This window comes from Caretta caretta, chromosome 2 (genome assembly GCF_965140235.1).
Source record: "Caretta caretta isolate rCarCar2 chromosome 2, rCarCar1.hap1, whole genome shotgun sequence".
Classification (NCBI taxonomy): Eukaryota; Metazoa; Chordata; order Testudines; family Cheloniidae; genus Caretta; species Caretta caretta.
Genome location: NC_134207.1, coordinates 123,113,235 through 123,134,353, shown reverse-complemented (window position 1 = coordinate 123,134,353; position 21,119 = coordinate 123,113,235). Strand labels below are relative to the sequence as shown.

The 21,119-nt window shown below is 41.9% G+C and overlaps 1 protein-coding gene across 2 annotated transcripts in view; it reads left to right on the top strand.

Annotated features, from left to right (window-relative positions):
• Positions 1-8,552, top strand: part of TNFRSF11A (TNF receptor superfamily member 11a) — a 35,661-nt gene extending 27,109 nt beyond the window's left edge. For both annotated transcript variants that reach the window (XM_048837165.2, XM_048837164.2), the window contains exon 10: positions 6,380-8,552. In XM_048837165.2, the coding sequence (XP_048693122.2) occupies positions 6,380-6,792 (413 nt within the window). In that variant the 3' untranslated portion in view covers positions 6,793-8,552. The remainder of the gene's footprint in view (positions 1-6,379) is intronic.
• Positions 8,553-21,119: the final 12,567 nt, after the last annotated feature.

Genomic DNA, 21,119 nt, shown 5'->3' with positions numbered 1-21,119 from the left:
CAGCAGGCTCGCTCTACATACTATCATATAGGATTATCCTTCGTACTTTCCCAGTATTCTTTTACTTTGAATCTCAGTGGAGGGCATGGTTTGGAGGAAGGAGAGATTAATAAAATGAAGCTTTTTTTTTTCTTTTATTTGCCTTGCAGCTACTTTCAATGACCAGGATAAAAAAGCCAGGACATTTGTTTTCCGCTGGACTCTGGAAATAGTCTAGACCCAATGAGGTTTCATGCTGGTGCCAGTGGTTATTCTCTACCCAGCAAGAAAACCTCCATCCTCTGGCTCCCACTACAGAGCCCAGACAGTTTATGCTGTTGTCTAAATATTTTGATGGTGGAATAAAGTGAATTCATTGCACTTATGTCTCCCATCATGAAGTTCTCAGTTAAACACCAATCAGAAGCATTAAGTTTTCAGTTAAACCCCATTATAACTGACAAATAAAGACAGGCCCAATTTTCGGTTTCTTTAACTCTTTCTTTTTATTATTTTTAACATGTCAAAATGAACTTTAAAATAATTTGATGCACACTGTTGTTCTGCCCACACACTCACTTCTGTCTTCTTAATAATTCTGAAACCCAGTTATTTAGTATATTCTTAAATATCCAAATGACAAACAAGAAAAAAAAAAGGAATAGAATGACTTAGGGGCTAACACCTGTCCCCCAGTAGTGACCCTTTCTGAACAGATCCCTTAAGAACCACTACACACTCCTGCTTCAAACTTCTCGTCAGTATCCACATCTAGGATGAACAGATTAGTAAGTACTGTATAAAAAATTGGGATGGGGGTGGAAGGGGTGATAGGCACTTATATAAGACAAAGTCCCTATAAAATCATGACATCTGGTCACCCTACCCACATCTGCTACGATGATACAAGAAATTATCTATTTATGTTGGCTCTGAGGGGCAGATGTTGTTCAGTTGGTCCATTTACATTATTTTGGGGGGGGAAGTGTATACAGAAGCTATATATGTATATTTCTGTCTTCCCACCTTTAATGTGTCACTAGTAGTTTTGGACTGTAATCTCTTTCGGGCAGCAACCCTGTCTTTATATACGCTTTTGGGATGCCTAGCAGAACGGGACCTTGGTCTTGATGGTCTGGGTACTATGGTTATACAATCACCCTTCTATAAATGCATATTATACCTTAGAGCAGTGTCCTGGAGGCATTCATGTCAACCTGCCCAGGCCCAAATGTGGGCTGTAATATGTCAGAGCCCAAAAATATGTTATCCACATGGGAGACTTAAAATACTGCAGGATTCATTCCTCTGGTATAAATGACTCATTCTGTTACACATGATTTGCTTGGAAAGTAGGTACCTTTGGGGCTAAAATGAGGGACATCTGAGGTATGCCTAGAGGTAAAGTCCTTTTTGACACTAGCAAAGTGTTAGTCCTCTCTTTAAATCCAACAGTAGAATGAAGAGAGCAATATTTGGGAGCAGAAGGGAAGGGGAGATTAGGGATTGGGGAGCAGGGGGAAAGCGGAGTTTGGACTGACACGTGACTGAAAGTATGTCTAATCTGGTCTGCTGTTTAATTCTCTCGATGTAGTTTTAATTGCATCAGCACCACTGGGTGCCTTCCCATACTACAGTGCTAGCTGGTGAAACCTGAGCGTGCATACTGTGTTATTTATTTACCAGAAGCAACATATGACTGCTGTTCAATTCTAAAATAGTAATCTTTAATTAATCAGACTCAAAATGCACAGTTCATGTGTTCTTTTTCTGCTTATGGAATGGCAGTGTTCCGAGAGGAATATCGATGTGTGCATGTGAACTGGAATACGGCTTAGTAAATGGTTCCATTCTGAGTCATGCTTCAGAACTAGCTGTGGGTGTATAAGAAGCATTCATGAAATCCTCTGTGAAGTGCTAGGACAGAAAAAGACGTACAACACGCATTTTGTAACTGTGTCTCAATATAAATTGACATAGTGGAACCACATAGGTTAGTGAACAGGGGCAGCACCACCTCTTCCTGGTGTGGGGGCTGAGGTGGGGTAGACAGAAAATTGCAGGGCTGCCCTATACATCTTGTGGGCGCACACACTTATTTGTTTAACAATACACACTTAAACGTGTATATTATCTATGTTCTCCTCAAAAGGAGAACAAAAATATATACAGACAGATCAGTTTTAAACTACATCTCTGGCAGCTCACTGGTGCAACATTTATTCACAGAAAATCAATAGGAAAAAAAAGGAAGCCAATAAATAAATAAGCTAATACTAATAATATTAACAATAAACACGCAAACTTCTGGGGGAAATTACTGGTTAAATAATACTGATGGCTAATTTCTTTAAATCAGAGACTATACTGTATTATATTTTTAAGTTAGCCATTTGCACACACAAAAAAACCAAAGCAACAATGTGCACACACTACTATTTGAAACAAGATAAATAACAACCAACCAGAACTAAGTACACCTCTTTTCCTTAGCTGATCGAGCCCATATTTCCATTCCAGCCAAATCAAAACCCAATCAAATACATACAACCAGAAAATTAGAAACATTTTAAAGATTTTTTTTCGGAGGGGGGGTTCACTCTTGCTCTAATTGTTGTGCACCCGCATGAGTCACAGTCTTTGTAAAAGTAGCAAAAGCAATTCGGTTCTTAACTAAACGAACTGCCAATTAATGCAAAACTAGCACAAAATAAATAAAGCACTACCAATAAAGCACAAAAACAGCATGTGACAGGCAGCAAAAATCAAGATGTAATTTCTTAAACATACATTGTGGGGCAAGTGTTTCTCAAGGTTTCCAAGAAACTAGTGAAAAACTGACATACATTATGAAACAAAAAAACGCACGTACGAAGACTGAGCTACTACTTACCGCAGAGAAGACATTTCACTTGAGGACCATCCATCCATTGTTGTGATTTTCAGCAAAGGAATCGGTAGCATCGTCAGAGCTGGCCTTAGGGGTGGGCGACTGCCCAGGGCGCCATAGTCGAGGGGGCGCCTTGGTCAGGGGAGCTCCATGGTCAACATCCCCCCACGCATATAGTCAGTCCAAGGCTCCTTTAGCCTCCAAGAACTGGGCCCAGACCTGGGAGGGGCACAGCTGGGGGCTCTCCAGCTGGAGGGTTTTACATTTGTGTTGGGCTGCAGCTGCTAGTCCTGTATAGGCTTGTGGGGGACAGGACTTCCTCTTCCCCTGCAAGAGCCACTCCTGAGGACGGGTCAGATCTACTTCTGGGAACCTCCCCTGGCTGCAGGAAACTTTGCAACCCCACACTTCCTGCTGCCATTGCGCCCCAGTCATGGGGGGAGGGGTCACTGTATGGGGAGCTGCCCCCTCCCCCCTATTTGCCTGGTGCCATTTTCCCTCAGGCCAGCCCTGAACATCATCAGCATTCAGAGCTGGGTGGCTGGCAGCAGCAGCAGCTGCTGGCTGGGTGCCCAGCTCTGAAGGTGGTGCCGCCACCAGCAACAGCACAGAACTGCAGAAGTAAAGGTGGCATGATATGGCATTGCCATCCTTACTTCTGCGCTACTGCTGGCAGCAGTGTTCCCTTCAGAGCTGGGCTGATGATGAGCCGCCACAGCTCTCTGGCTGCCCAGCTCTGAAGGCAGTGTTGCCACCAATAGCAGCGGAGAAGTAAGTGTGGTAATACCATACCATGCCACCCTTGCTTATCATAACATTTGACCATTGCGCTGGGAGGAGTAGCTATGGGTAGGGGGCTAAGGCAAATTTTGGAGTGGACATAGCTCCAACAACCGCCCCTCTTGCCCCCAGCAATGCCCCTGTTTGAGAGTTTGTGGCATGTCAGCTTTGTGAAAGAGAACTGGCTTCAAAATGGGGGGAAATTGCCACAAAAATTCCAAGGAAATATGTGTCTCTTTTACTAATCAATATTCAAAATTTAAATGAAAAATGTTGAACTGCCCTATCATGAAAGACTTTGGGCATGTAAATATAAATCTGCAAACCAAAGTGTAAACATGCAAATGTAAACTGCAAACCAAAGTGTTCAGTTACATGGGTCTGAGCCTTCAGGTGCCAATTCATAATGCTCCAAATTTCAGAGGAATTGAACCTGTAGTGTTTGTTCATGCCCATCTCTAGTATTGACTATAAATAGACCTTTTAGAAGCCCTTTATGAACCTAGGACACGGAATTTGAGGGGACCGCCTGGGTCATCAAGTCCAGTCCCCTGCTATCACAGGCAAGCCCCCTCTGGAGGATTAAGGGCTGAATGCTACAAAGGAGTTTGGCTCCTAACTTTCCATTTAGGCTCCTAACTTCTGTTGATTTCAATAAAAGTTAGGAGCCTAACTTCTTCAGAGCATTCACCCCTGAGTGACTCAAGAATTAGGAATGGGATTCAGAGTCTTTTACTTCTAAGTTCAAATCCCGTCCAAGTCAGTAGCAACCAACAGTCATTACCACGTGAAAGCTGCTTGGTGGCTTGTGCAAACTGAGCTTGTGGCCACCTTCCAGTTCCAGTAACAAAAAAATTGAAATTGTAACAAAAAAACCAAACCCTATAATCCTGATTGGTTTCTCTACCAAGACTGCCAGTTGCTGCCAAAGGACTGAATGCTTGTGGAGAGTGTCCCTCTAGATCCAAGTTTTATGTACATTTGGTAGAGCAAAGTGGACAGCTTTCATTACCACTCTCTGGAGAAAGAGGATTTCAGTATTCACCTCTTCTATCAACCTGGAATCTTTAACAAGCAATTAAGAATCCCATATCGCATTCAGCTAAGCATTAACTGACTTCTATTTAACTTTCATGTAATTTAGCTAAAATTGCTGTTCTACCAATAAACACTGGTGAATGTTCATGAAGTACTTTGGATGTAGGAAGCACTACGGAAATGCTAAGGGTTATTAGTCTAACCACAAATCCAGCACTTGTGACATCAGCATCATGTTGATGGCAGGGAATTGTGACCCTGGATTGGGCCTTCACCAAAGAAAGAGCTCAGGCAGGAAATAAGGCAATGCTTAAAGGAGAGAACTTTTAGTCACATGATAATCAACGATAACTGGAAAGAAATGAAGAAGTAGTGTAGTGGTTTTTAGTTAAAGTAAATAATATTGCTAAAGTGAGCCTTTTAAAAAAAGAAGTCCAAGTGCCGCCAAACTGTGCGATAGATGTACTCCTGTAAGAATTCATCATCATTTACTGGAATTCAGTCATGGCATACAAACATGACTGTTTACTGAGAACACCAGGTTGCTCTGGGCTAGGCCATGGCTAATAAAGAGTGATTGTACGTGGTTTCCTCTTTAACATTAATGAATAACTGCAGTGACAGGGTTATAAAAATTGCTGATTTTAAAGTATTAAAAAATGCCAATAAAACATCATGAATTTCTAAAAATCTCTAGAAGCTGTCCATAAACACTGATTAAGTAATCTGTAGTAGGAAGAATACATCTTAGAGAGAGAGAGCACTAATAATACTCAGCTAAAACTGTTTTTATTGTTTTGTTTGTTTGAACTGAGGGAAAGTTAACTCTTCCCAGCATTTCCCATAATTCTTGTATGAATTTTGAAATTTCAGAGCTTCATCCTGCTCTTATTGAAGTTAATGGCAAAATTATTAATTATCTTCAATGACAGCAAGATCGAGCTCATAATGTAAACTCACCTATGGCTGCCATGCACACCTCATGGCCAAACCTTTTAATTATCATTCTAGTAGGATTTTGTGATACAGGCCCTGATCCTGCAATGTGCTCAACATGGGTGGATCCCTGTGCCCATGCAGAGCCCCATTAAAGTCACTGAGCATATTGCAGGATCTGGGTCACAGAGTATAATCTCATGTGCTCCTAGGATTGCCCCATCCGTACACTCTACACTATTGGACTCTAGAAAGTCTGTTATCCATGGCTCGGTAATAACCTTTTTAAGTCTTTCAAATTTTATTTAGTTAAACTTACTGCATTGTCTGCATAATAGTTTCAATCATTTGAAAATCACTATGGTGACTGGTAATCTATGAATATCTAAGACATAGATATATATTCAGAGAGACAGACAATGAGCATTTTACACACACATTATGTGTGGAGCATTTTCCAGTATGATCTGGGTTTGTGTACTTGAGAGCAAATTCAGGATCCTGAAGGGTTTGCTGCAGGTAGCTGGAGGGGGAGAGTATATAGCAAAAGATCTCTCTCTTGCCTCCAGGTGATGAGTTTTAAAGGGAGAAATTTTCCTATTATCCCAGCCAGACACACTTGGATGACAGGTTTGGTGCTGGGAGGGAAAATAACAGGAATCAAATTCACTCAGCTAAATATTCATCTCGTGATACAAAATTCTGACAGAAAATATTAATCACGCATATATGCTTTTCCCCCCTCCCTTTCCCTAGGAAATGTGACTGGAAACAGTAACTCTACATTTATATCAAGTGGACAAGTAATGAATTTTAAGGGCGATATAATTGTTGTCTATGTTAGTCAAAACTCCCAAGAGGGGACAACAGCTACTGGAACAGCTGATGAGAATGTGGGGAGTCCAGTGCAAGAGGAAAACCTGAACCGCTGCGAGACTTTTGCAGGCAACACCCAACATTACAAAGAAAAATATGCTGATGCTAATCCAGCCTGCCCTGCAGAGAACGAAGGACTAAATAGCACAGGGGAATATGAGAGAAGGCCAGGGCCTGTGGTTCAAGAAGAGAACCAAGACAGTCAGGACAGGAAGTGGTGTCACAGTGGGGCCTTTCAACCTGTGCAAGAGGAGGGAAAGCCAGGACAATTTTCAGAGAAAGCATTGCACTGATGGGAATCAACAGCTGTTTGCTCACTCTTAGTATTTGACTGAAACACCATTAATACTGAGGGACTGTATATCAGCCAGTGAATGGCATTAATTGTCTACAGGGTTGTGTTAGCTGCTCAGAGGCCAGGTTGCCATGACTGGTTCATTGGATCTGAGACCTTTATTATTCCTGGTGTCTCTTGGGGACTTCATCAAATGGAACCGACAATTCCTCGACAAATGCCTGTGATGCTATCACCGTGGAAATTATTAGTGGAGACATACACAAGTGTAAAGCTGCTATCATTGCAGAAATATCTGATGGGAAGGAAATCTACTTCCCTACAATTGTACAGATTGTTCAAGACTCGCTGTCCATCCCCTTATCCTTGGGACACAAAGTGGAAGACTTTAATTAATTTAGATTGTAAACTCTTTGGGACAGGGTCTGTGTGTGTAGACAACACTTAGCCTATTGTGAATGCTATTAGAGTACGAATACTAATTATGATTAATATTCAGAAGGTAGACCATAAGTATTGACCAATATTTTTCCCTAATGACATCCAGGCAAGAATTTGGGGAAAGATTAAGCCAAGCCTTTGTGCATGGCCTTTCTCTTTCTCTATTCCCTTGCATTTGCCATGAGAACCTTCCATCTAGATTTAATTCTGCCTTATCACCCGGAGTGTCACTGTGTAATGATCCTATTGGCCTCATGTGAAGATGAACTATGCACTTCCATGATCCACATGATCACAGATCTCTTGATTAGAGTGAGAATCACCTATCCACCAGGAGGAGCATCTTTTACTTGAAGACTTCTTGTTAGGAAGGATCTTCTTCTGAAAAGCTCTAAAGCCACCAGCCTGCTGTGTAGCTGCTCCAGTTTGCAATAACATTTCTGTAGGTGAAGAGCACCTAAAATCCTGTAAGCAGGCAGTTTATTGAATGTCACATCATCATTAGATGCCCATTCATAGATGAAAAGAAAGGGGGGTAGCCACCTTGCACATTGCTTGCACGACGGTGGAGATCACACATTTTTCAGCCCTCTTTTAAAAAAATAATTAAAAGAAAACCTATGTGAGAAAATTCTAGTTTAGAGATCTGGGTTGGCTGAATTCTGCAGAGAAGGAGAATTCCTCCACTCAGTCCTTGGCAAATTCGCCGCTTTGAGGCTTGAAACACACACATCCCTTCTTGAACCACTGTCTTTTCCCTTCTCTCTGTTACCACTCTTTCCATTGTTTGCGTGCCGCAATGGAAGGGAGAGGGCTAGAAAGAGGGGGGTGAAATCATGGCTCTAATGACGTAAATGGGAGCTTTACCATTGATTTCAGTGGCACCGTGATTTCACCAGAAGAATCCAACAATCTCTTCAAATAAAGGGTGAAAGAGCTTCAAACATAAGTATGAAAAATGGGTGTGTCACCCTGGGTGCTGCTATGACTCCATTATGGGAAGTTTAAAATGCCAGAAAGTACAATGTTTTTCCCTGTTCCAGACTGAACCCAAAGTGAAGTATCCACTCCATGATTACCAACATTCTTCTGTGCTGCTTGGGTTCCCTGCCTTGCTGCTCAGTCACTGACCCTAAAGTAATTTCTGCATCTATGTCATTTTGTTTGTAAGCACTCTGGGGCAGGCACTGTTGTTCACTATGTGTTTGTACAATGGGGCCTAACATATTATGATCCCAAAGTTGATTGGTGCTCTGGCTGCTATTGTAATACAAATAATTGATGATAATAAATTCCTAAAGATCTTTTTCAGCAAAAGCAGGCTTTTATTACATTACATGGAGGAAATTAAATGACATCATTATATCCTCCAATGTCATTTTGCCAAAAACTCAAATGTGAATATAAAAATCCTCTCACTAGTATGCCTAGGCATTATGGGACCTTTGTTGTTTGGTTGTCACCCTGTCCCCTGGTGATTCCCACAGGGACAGCACTGGGTAACCTGTGGAACTGTATATTGGCAGTGGGCACAGTCATACCTTAAGAAAGGAAGAAAAGAAAAGAAATCTCAGCTTTTTAGATCTCAGCTCATTAGTATTCACACCTTTATACTCATCTGTAGTTCAAGGCAGTGTGAGAGTAAAAAATGGGGCTCTTAATTTTAAAAGTTGATATTTTTGTCTGTGTCATCTCAGACGATTCTTTCTTGTAAGTCGAATATGTATTATAAACTGAATGGAATGCTGAGTGAAGACTCTAGATATCTGATTGGCTAAGATGCAGAGCATTTATCTGAGTAACCATGCAGATTTTAGAGCACTTAGAAGAGTGGAGCTTTAAAAAGAAAGCTGGTCTAAACCTTAACTATAATAGACTTAGCATTCCACTATAATTCTCTAGCAATGCACTGTAGATAGCAGTTGAAACTTTATCATCAACTAAAAAAAAAATCAATGCACCTATTTTTTAATCTTATAAAAGTAATAACAACCTATCCCCCTGGTATTTCCAGGGGAGGTAAAGCTGTCCAGCACAGTATAGTGACATACATAGAGAATCAGGAGTCAGGGTTTCTGGATTCTATGCCCAGCTCTGCCATGGACCTACTCTTTTGACTAGGAGCAATTCACTTGACCACCCTGTGCTTCAATTTAACCATCTGACAAACAGGGATACTACTACTCACCTAACTTGTGTGAGTGTTGGAAGGCTTAAACAATTCATATATGTAAAGCACTTTGAGGTCCTCAAACGAAAGGTGCTATATAAGTGCAAAATATTGTTATTGATGGAGTCAACTGCATCTTGGACCATTAAGCCTCCCAGCTGATAATTAAGATCTAGGAAATGTCATCTGCTGAGACAATTATAACTTCAATATGCCACTCCTTTTTCAGTGCAGTAACACTGAGAGGTAGTGAATGGATCAGTGCTTTATTGAACTACTTTGCTGCATCCTAAGCCATACCTCAGATTGCCATAAAAGTCCCTCAGCCCCATCTACAGTATGAAAGCAGGTTTCAGAGAGCAGCCATGTTAGTCTGTATCCTCAAAAAGAAAAGGAGTACTTGTGAAAGCAGCCATCCTTAGGACCAAGTTATCACATGGTTCCCTCTTCTGGTATAGATAGAACTTTACCGCTACAGCTCTGGACATGGTGAGCTCCTATCTACACTACAAGAAGAAACTATATTTTAACCATCTCAGGGTCAATTGTGTTATAATTGGGTCTCTCACATGACTGTTTTCATAATGCAGGTGTGCTCTAAATTCACTGATGGCGTGAAGCTCTAATCTGAACTCCTGCTTCACTCTTTTCTACAGGGAAGGCTTTTGGTTGCTGAGAGAAACTAATTAACCTCTTTGTCCATAGATATGATTTAACAAAAGGTGTGTCTTCCCCCAATACCTATTATAATGCAAGAAAACATAAGATAATAAAAAGGGTAGTTTTGCAAAAGTAGCGATGAGTATATTTCACAGGTGGGATTTTCAAAGTCACCCAGGAATGTAGACATTCAATTCCCATTTATTTCTAAAGTAGCCTATATAGCATCTATCCCTATGATGCTACCTATTACATCTTTCGCCTTGAAGGATTCTGACATGCATTGCAAATTATGTACCTATTCAGTGCTCCTGGACTGGGAGTGCACCAGCAATTCAACATACAACATTGGGCAGGGGAGGGAAATTTTTGGCCATGGACACTAGGACAAACCCCTCCCCCTCTGAAAAATGTCATGGGGTCACAGAGCCTGTCCACCCTATAGTGGCCTTGAGTCCACAATGCTACAACCTTGGACAGAGACTGACTATGGTGTCATAAGCGGTTGTGGCATCTCTGAAGGGAGCATCCTTAATATAAAGTCATTTTTACTTATCAGTTGAGTTCCTATAGTGTGCTCTTCAACACAGTATCTGAGCAACTAAGCTGCTCTCCATGCTACAAGACAGACCCACGTTTTAACCATATTGGGGGACATCCTTGTTGTAACCAGCTCCCCAGCAGTTATTCTTGTGCTGTACACCACCACCACCATTCATTCACACAGAATGAACGGCATCCATCTTCTCAATGCCATCCAAAACAAACAGAATTCAGAGCTGCTTTACACAGAGCCAAAATCCATGGTAAAATTAATACAAAATCTTTGCATGAGAAAGTTGCTTCAAGAACACATACTACATGTTATTAATCTGGTATTTGACAAAAATACTGGTGACACATTTCTTGGCAGTCTGATAAAATAGGAAGTGTGAGGAATTTCACAACAAGAGCAGGTCACCTGTTGAGTAAACACTACAGAATTTGCAAAAAGAAAAGGAGTACTTGTGGCACCTTAGAGACTAACCAATTTATTTGAGCATAAGCTTTCGTGAGCTACAGCTCACTTCATCGGATGCATGCAGTGGAAAATACAGTGGGGAGATTTTATATACACAGAGAACATGAAACAATGGGTGTTACCATACACACTGTAAGGAGAGTGATCAGGTAAGGTGAGCTATTATCAGCAGGAGAGGGGGGGAAAAAAAAAACCTTTTGTAGTGATAATCAAGATGGGCCATTTCCAGCAGTTAACAAGAACGTGGGAGGAACAGTAGGGGGGGAATAAACATGGGGAAATAGTTTTACTTTGTGTAATGACACATCCACTCCCAGTATTTATTCAAGCCTAATTCAATGGTGTCCAGTTTGCAAATTAATTCCAATTCAGCAGTTTCTTGTTGGAGTCTGTTTTTGAAGTTTTTGTTGTTGTAATATTGTGACTTTTAGGTCTGTAATTGAGTGACCAGAGAGATTGAAGTGTTCTCCGACCGGTTTTTGAATGTTATAAGTCTTGACTTCTGATTTGTATCCATTTATTCTTTTACGTAGAGACTGTCCGGTTTGGCCAATGTACATGGAAGAGGGGCATTGCTGGCACATGATGGCATACGTCACATTGGTAGATGTGCAGGTGAATGAGCCTCTGATAGTGTAGTTGATGTTATTAGGCCCTATGATGGTGTCCCCTGAATAGATATGTGGACACAGTTGGCAACAGGCTTTGTTGCAAGGATAGGTTCCTGGGTTAGTGTTTTTGTTGTATGGCGTGTGGTTGCTGGTGAGTATTTGCTTCAGGTTGGGGGGCTGTCTATAAGCAAGGACTGGCCTGTCTCCCAAGATCTGTGAGAGTGATGGGTCGTCCTTTAGGATCGGTTGTAGGTCCTTGATGATGCGTTGGAGAGGTTTTAGTTGAGGGCTGAAGGTGATGGCTAGTGGATGACTACAGAATTTGCCACCCATCAGCAATTGGTGCAGCTAATAGAGGAAGAAGTACTTAGCTCAAAGTGGGCAAATGGTGGGAAGGACAGAGTTTAGTTCCTTTTCAGGAGTTATTCAAGACAGCTGCCTTCTATTTATATCCACTATGGTCCCAGTCCTGCAGCTTGAGGTTTATGAATGAAAAGTGCTATGTGACAGCTAAATATTATTATTTAAAAGGGGTTCTCCATATAATGCAGCGGCAGAAACAAGATTTTGCTTAAGTATTTTTAAATATCTGCTGTACAACTTGATTGCTTTTGTGTTTCCTTTTTTTTTTTTTAATTGATGGACAGCACTCCTTCATGCCACTGTTTTATATCTTACAGTATGCATTTATTTTTATTTATTTGCCAGAGATTGGTGAAGGACAGGCTTGTCCAAATTTGGGGATAATTTGTATTTCTAAACTACATAAAAGGAGCTCATAGGCTGATAAATGCTTCAGAAATGCATGGAATAATAACCACACCACAAATAATGGCATTGCATGATAGAACTGCTGCTAAAATCCCCACTACATGATTGAGATCCCTGAATTCTATTACTGCATCTATTAATTAAATAAAATAAAACAAGTTTATATCTTGCCACCGCACGCAGCTTTGCTGTGTATGCAAAACCAAAATCAACATTTCTCAAAGCACAGTTTAGTCGCCTGTTTTTATTCATTGGGAACACAGCGCACTGCAAATTAAAAGGGGAAGAATGCTGCAGAAGCACAGCTGCACAAATGAATAATCACCCAGCACCTAGTGTTACATGAATTAAATCCCTTATGTTGCTCCTTTACACGACACACACACACAGCTCTGCACTGCTTTATTTTTACTAGAATGTGCCTGTTAGCGGGAACCCAATGGAGTTGTAATGGACTCATCACCGTACATACATAAGCAGGAGTTCAAAAGTAAATGATTACAGCAAAAGTAATTAGTTCTCAGGATTACTTTTGTAATCAACATCTGATTACTTTTCAAGCTGAAAATTAACACTCATTTCTTTCTTACTTTTCTTAGGAAACTTGTCGTTCCCTTCTCAAGTGTGAATACAGAGGTCATAGTGGTATGTGGTGACTGATTCACTCACCCATCTGAGATAAAACTAAGTGATCTGTAATCTGATGTTGCTATGAGAAAACAATCAGGTTACTTTTTGTTCCATTTATCAGTGATATGAGAGAGATTTTTTTCAGTCTTTAACAGTCTTGTGTAGTTGTGTCTGCAGGAAATTAGAATAGTACCTACATGAGTGTTCAAGGCGTCTCTTCTTCACCCTCATTGTAATCCCTTCCAGAACCACAATGCCTTTTCTTGCTCTATGAGCACAAAGGCAGCTCTGGTCCAGCAAGCTACTAATGACACAATCCTAAGAGAGCTTGGTGTCCTGACCCCAGCCTCCTCCATGCTGGGAAAAAGAGCTCAGTGTGACAAAATGACTCCAGAAGCCTCTTGCTCAGTGGTGCATCTCTACACTGGCAATTACAGAGGAGTATACTGCACGGCTACAACAGAGCACCACATGGTTTTCTACCAAGCTACAGAAAGAGAGAGATTTCATACTTCACCTCTCCTCCTCAATTTCCCTGTCTGTAAAATAGGGATTGTGATAAGTATAAGTGATGGTCAAAAAAAAAAAGTAAATACATTTCATGAAAAATTTCAGAACACTTTTTTGAAAAATTTTAAAAATATTTCAAAACACTTGTTTTCTTTCAGTGGGAATAAAACACACTTGCTCTAACTGCTGTTATTTTTTCTCCTTCTTTCCACTTGAAAAATTGAAAAGTGAGAAAAAATGTTTTTCTCCGCTTTCTCTCCCTTTTTTGTCCACCCACCTTTTTTTCCTCATTGGAAAGAGGGGGGCAGGGGAGAATAAGAAAGTGAGAAAGACAAAGATTTTCCCCACCAAAACTAAACAAAAATTCAAAACTTTTCATTTGTAAATTTTTCAAAAATCCACAAGAACACAAATTGTCTCCCAGCATTCTTTGTCAAAAAAAGAAGTTGACCAGCTCTGATATTTACAGTCATTTGTAAAGCACTTTGAGGTCTATAAGTGAAGGGTGGAGATATGAATTTATTATTACTTTATTCCAATATGTATATTCATAACAAGCATCTGCTAGGTATAGCAACTTGTTCTCCTTATCCACTGAGGACAGGACAAGAAGTAGTGGGCTTAAATTGCAGCAAGGGAGTGTTAGATTAGACATTAGGAAAAACTTCCTAACTGTCAAGGTAATTAAGCACTGGAGCGTCCTGTGGAGGTGGTGGAATCTCTGTCACTGAAGGTTTTTAAGAACAGGTTTGGCAAACACCTGTAAGGGCTGGTCTAGATAATATTTATTCCTGCCCTGGTGCAGGGGACTGGACTAGGTGACCTCTCAAGGTCCCTTCCAGTCCTCCATTTCTATTATTTCTATGAACTATCTTCACTCTCTGTTGCTCAATAGTACTTCAGCGCTCTCTGCTACAATGTGAATACAACATGTGCAATATCATTAGGTGACCATATTTCCCAAAGTGAAAACAGGATACCATATGGGGCTGGCCCGAGGGTGGCACTCCCCCCTTCCCCCCAGGACTGGTCTGAGGGTGCCCCCCTGCCCTAGACCCCCCTGAGCGTTCCTCCACGCACCCCTAGGAGGGGTGCACCCGACATTTTTGGCAAAACTGGGCATTTGTCCAGTTTGTTTTTGCCAACTGATCATCAGTTGGCAAGAGCAAACTTTACAAATGTTCAGTTTTGCTTGGCCAAAACAGGACGTATGGACATCCTAAATATCATATACTTCTTATGAGTTAGGCATAAATGCAACCAGTGCACCTCACTTCCCACTGCAGCTTATCATTTATATGGCCACATTTCAAAATAAAGTGTATTACACTGCCAGCCTCATGTACTATATACTCTCTCTGCTCACCCTCCGTTCAGTTTCCCAGTTGCAACCAGGTCCACTAGGTGGAGCCAGATGGGAACTTGTGCATCTGTGATTTCTTATTTCATAATGCTTTTTAACAATATGTAAACTTTAAAAATAAATAAATACTTTCATTACAGAAAACGGAAGGTTGCTGCTCTGCCTCAGCATAGAACTTTGACCTGCTGCGCATGGCATCTGAACGGCACCTGTTATGCATTTTCAACAAATATTTAGCCCAGGATAACCTCATCTTTCTGTCCATAGCGCAAAAATTCTCAGCCAGTGGTCAGACTAGATAATCACATTGGTTCCTTCTGGCCTTGAATTCTACAAGTCTCCTGTAGCCTCCCCAGCACTGATATTGTCTAAAGCTGTACAAAATGCAGTCTTTATATCTTCCTTAGCCTTTGTTCTGAGCACATGCTACAAATTTAAAATGCACACTTCTTCAAAAGATCAAGGTATCTGCGGCCACAAAGTCTGAAGAAGCTGTATAAATACACTAGCTGAGATCTTTCAAAGCAATCTAAGGAATTTAGACATAGTGGAAGATGTGTCTAAATCCCTTTGGCTGCTTTGAAATTTCTCAACCACTGAGCCTAAACAACTGCCAAAGGAAACCCAGCTGCACTGTAACTGGAAGGAATAATAAATTTACAAACTGATGCTGATGGCCTTAAAGTAAGGTAGTCAGCCAAAGCAATCACTGCCAGTGGGGCCTTGGATTGTGTGCACAAAATGGGCATAATAATTCTTCTTTATCCTTCTGCACTCTCAGGTGCATGGAGTGTCCACCAGTTTGTGTCATTTATTTCCATCTTGTGCTGGTCTGTTCAGGCTTCCAAGCATCATGTTGATGGATTTAGCTTCTTTCTAAATTCTACATAATGATAATTATGTAGAATTATCTACATAATTCTACATAATAAGATTCTACATAATGTTTTTGAGGTAGTCCTCTTTTTCTCTTTCCAGATGGTGTCTTGCCATGGAAGTCGTGTATGTGACATCCTTAAAGCTTGTCCTAAATATAGCTATCATCATCATCTTGCCATATTTGATGCTTTAAGTTGGTTTGCTCTAGTGAGAATTTTCCGTGTTGTAATGAACTTTTTCTAGTGAACTCTGAAAATCTTCTGATGGCATTTACTTTGGAATGACTTGATCTTCTTATCAATTGCTGTTATGGATTTCCATGACTGTGCTCTGTAACAGAGGACAGATATGATGCTAGTGTTAAATTCTAGTCTTGTATCAGTGCTGATCATGCTCCTTTCCAAATCTTTTCAAGTTTATGAAAGTTGTTTGCTGCTTTTGCTATCCATTGCTGGATATCTAGCAATGTATTACCATCATTGCACATCTCGCTGCCCAGATAATGTTCTTCTCATGTTTCTCCGTCTTCTCTGATGGCTGCTTTTGAAACATTGACTGACATATATTTTGTCTTCCCCTTGTTGAAGAACAAACCAACTTGTTTTTCTGTGTCTGCCAAAAGCTGGGTCTTTTCTTCCATTAAGTGATGTGCTGAACTGGGCAACACTATGCCACCAGCAAAAACAAGGTCATCCAATTGTACTTTATCATTTGCCCATAATATTTCTCAGTTGCCTTCTGCAGTTAATTTCCTCTTGACATTGTCAACAACCCGTCAAACAATTCTAATGATTTTGATGGTATTCTATAGCATGCCATAATTTTCCAGAGACTTCCCTGGAAATCTATAAAAGTTATCACAAGAGGTACTTGCCACTCTGCATTTTATTCGATAATATGCCTGTGAGATCAACAATATGCAGATGATCTCAGCAGTCTAAACCCTCAGTGTGCCTCTCAAAGTTGGAAATCTTTTTGTTTCTTGGTATGTTCCAGGATGATGTTGAACATAATATTCCCAGGCACTGAGAATAATGTGATTCCTCTCCAGTTACTGAAGTTGGCATGGTCACTCTTCTTTGGGATTTTACTATAAGATCTCTCTTCCACTGGATTGGGTTCTTTTCTTCATTCGATATTCTATTCAAAAATACAAGGTAACTCTGGATGGACGTTTCATCACTTGCTCCCCAGTAATATTAACCTCTCTGGCTGTTTTCCCATTTTTGAGTTTATTGATGGCTTTTCTACTTCTTCCACTATAGTATCTCCTAAATCAATCTTAAATTCTTCAATTAACTCCATTAGAACACTAAACCTATTCTTTAGTTCAAGCTGAAAAGCAATTTTTGTGCTTGGATCTTTTAATTGATCACTATTAATGCACAGTCTCTGACATTCTTCATCCTCTTTAACTTCATCTTCAGTTTAGCAATACAAAGATTATGCCCACCTCTGCATCCTTGTACACACACACATGTGCCAACGAGCTATGAAATTTTCTTGCAATGTAGAAGTGATCTCTCTGATGCTTTGCAGTAGTATCTTCAAGCAAAATTATCACGCAAGGCCCAACCAGGCTGGGGCACAGCCAGCCCTATGTACCCTTTAGAAAAGCACTTTATAAGAGCAGACCTTCAATTGGTAGACACAAAACCTGAAAAGGAGATTATTGGTTGTGTTGCTTTGGAGCCCACTGGAAATTAAACCTCTGAAGTGAAAGACTGATTGTACTAGCATTAAAGTTTTCTAAACTAACTCTTGTTAAAGTGGAGCTAGGTTAACAGACAAGTGATATGCACTGACTATGTATACACCATTTATAACCAGCGGTTAAAGGAAGGGGGAAGAAGGGGAATACAGCTTCTCTACTTCTTAAAAGTATAGGGAGAGTTCCATGTCATTCTTGGCTGGTGCTGCACTAAGCTTAGGGAGAGCGCCTCTTCCTGGCTGGCTGGTTTGCTGAGAGCTCCTTCTTGTGTTTCAGTCTTCTTTAGCCACTCTTTCCAATGGTGTTAATTAACCTTGCGAGAACTGCTTCATCTTCAAATACAGTCCTGGAGAGCAACAAAATAATCACTGAGTGGCATTTGTACATTGTGTTGCTGTATCTGTTTAGTGACAAGACGTTGTTAAGGCTCAACATCATCAAATATTGATGTAACATGATGACAGGAGCTCTGCAGTGTAACCTCACGATGTGATTATGTTGTGGCTTTCTGTGATTCCATTCAGCATCATCTTCTAGTTTCTTCCTTTCCCGTCTAACTGCTTGGAAGGACAGAGAGTATAAAGGCCTGGAGGTCAGCAGTCTGTGCCCCCTTGTATGATCAGGTGTCACCCTGCAGAGAAGCCTGTGCCTCAGTTTCCCCTCAGCCAGGGTGTAAACATATCCAAGCAGGCCTTTGTCGTATTAAGAGAAGACCCTCTTTGGAGGCTCTAATTTATTTAACAAGAAAGGACAAAATGAAAACAAAAATTAAAGCTGCCAACAGCTATTCCACTGGAAACTCTCTGCCCTTGGGTTAATCAGTCTTACGTCTTGCCCCTGTAGCCACACAGCACTCGCAGCCTGAATTCTCTGCCTGGAGCTTCGGGTGTTCAGATGGATCGCACCCCTGACAGTGCATCACTCTTTGCAAAGCAAGGCTCTACTAGCACCCCAAAGATCCTACACACAGTTCATTCTCCTGGGAGGCTTGGTCCTTTGCCTGGGAGCACTTTCCCTCTGGACCTGTTCCATCTCTCAAAGAACCTCTTTTCTCCAGGGAGATACCACTGGGAGTAGCTTTCTAACTCACTCCCCTGAGAAGCTGGTCTCTGCAGAAGCTACCTCTGTTCTAGGGCTTCCTAACTGAGCCCTCATACGCCTTTATTAGGCCCAGGAGCGCCTTACCTAATTGACTGCTGCCTAACTACTTAGGAAATTAACTATGCATAGGTGGATCTGGGTTGGCTCATTCTCTTTAGTGGAGCCTGTCACAGGTCAGGGTCCAGCTACCCTGTGACACAAGGAATTCCTGCCTCTCCTGCCATTTCATCATGACTACTTGTGTTCCCTCATGTACCGTGAGAGGAGCTCTGATGTGTGGCTCCTGGGCAGCTGACAGGGGATTGCACTCAGTATTGCTAATGTATAATGTGGGATGCCTGACCCCACCCATGACAAAAGAGACAACTAAGGCCTTCATAACCTTAAATTTGGGATAGCTGAACATCTTCACCATTAGCATGTGAGGCAGGATTGTTGTGCATTCTGCACATGCCTCTAGTAGTTCTACAGAAAAGCTATTTTCGAGCCTTTAAAAATTGGTATTGGTGCTATTTATTTGGTCCCTCCACCTAGAACATCTGGTTGCCTTAGTTACCTCAAGTAACAACCAGCTTGTTACAGGTGGAAGGACCAAAACAGCATTAATGAATAGAAAAATTAAAAGTATGTTTTTTATGTAACCCTTCTGCCCGTCAGAGTTGGCAGCAACAAGGGCCGGGTTCAATATCTAGGGGATCCATTCCAATAACACAATGCAAACTGGCTCAAGCCCCCACCCAGTGACCTGGGACAAATATATACCACCCCCGCTGGGCGCCTCCAAGAGGCAATACTTCCCCTCTCGCAAGCACATAGTCTGAGTGTAGCAAAAGCCTTTTAATAACAGAGAGAAACAATGTGGCATTATGTTGGGGAAACACCACCAACAGGATTCATAACACAACCCATGAGCAAAAAAACCCACCCCAAGCAAATTGGGGCATACCCCTTTCCCTTTGGTTCTTGAGTCCAGCAACCCCAAATCACCCAAAGTCCCAAAAGTCCAATGCCCCAAAAGTCTCTGTCCCTGGTCAGGGCAGCCCCAGAGTTCGAAAGATTATCTGCGGAGCTTTACCTCCCAACAGGGGTGGAAATGGGACGGGGGTAAGAGGCACCTTACATGATCTGAAGCTGACCGCCCCATAGCTCCATAGCGGCGCTCCGCTCTGCCAGCCGCCCCACAAACTCCTTCGCTCAGCTGCGCTCCGCTCCGCCAGCCGCCCCACGAACTCCTTCACTCAGCTGCGCTCCGCTCCGCCAGCCACCCCACGAACTCCTTCGCTCAGCTCCACGGCCCACAAGCAGCTCCTGCCATCCACAAACTGCTCCGCGTCGAACTGCTTCACCAGCCGGTCCGCAAGGCACTCCAGCCGTCCCGCAAACTGCTCCACAATATATCTTCAGGCTCCCCTACTACTTAACACAACACTCAGTGATTTCAGCTCTTAGATGAATTCAGCTTGTAGTAGGGGAGCCCCAGTGCTGGTGCACTGTCAGCCCAAAGTGAGCTCAGCAGCCTATAACTAGACTTCTAATAAAATCAAAATTAGCTCTGATATTCCACAGTGGAGAGAAGAGGAAGTGCAATTAGCATGTAAGGCCCTCACCAAGGGGCCCATGCCACCAAGTATTAATACTTGTCCCCAGCCTCTCTCTCTTCACACAGTTTTGGAACCCATGACCCTTGCTTAGCGAGTGCTACTTAGTTGATGGTGAATCCCTCCATCATAACAAAAGGCCACGTACAGTTCCAAGCACAGTTCCCATAATCAGAGTAATAACAATTTATTCTTCCTGCCCCAGTAACAGAGACACTGGGGATCCCACAGCAGCCAAAGTGACCATTTGGGCAGCTATGGTCTCATTCTAGGCGTGGTGGGTGTGCCTATGCAAATGAGATCGGCCCCTGAAGGATGGTGAATCCCTCCATCATAACAAAAGGCCACGTACAGTTCCAAGCACAGTTCCCATAATCAGGGTAATAACAATTTATTCTTCCTGCCCCAGTAACAGAGACACTGGGGATCCCACAGCAGCCAAAGTGACCATTTGGGCAGCTATGGTCTCATTCTAGGCGTGGTGGGTGTGCCTATGCAAATGAGATCGGCCCCTGACGTTCTTTTCCACAACTTGCCACACCTCACCACCAGATGTCAGGGTGGAGCTCATCCTGACACTGCTTACATTTAAAATAAAAAAAAAGTTCTCCTGTAATATGAGTTAGGAGCATAGTTGGCAGGTTCCTTATCAGCTATGTAACTTACCCATTATCTCCCTTCTTCACCTGTTCTTCCACCATCAAAATGTATGGAACTGATCCCAGCTTCCTAACCCACCTACTCTATTCCCTACCATTCTCTGCTCAAGCTCATAGTTCTCCCAACTGTTAGCCCTGCATTCTCAGACAGAGGCCACTGGGACATGGCCTAAGGGCCCACTTCCTGACCAGCGAGAGAG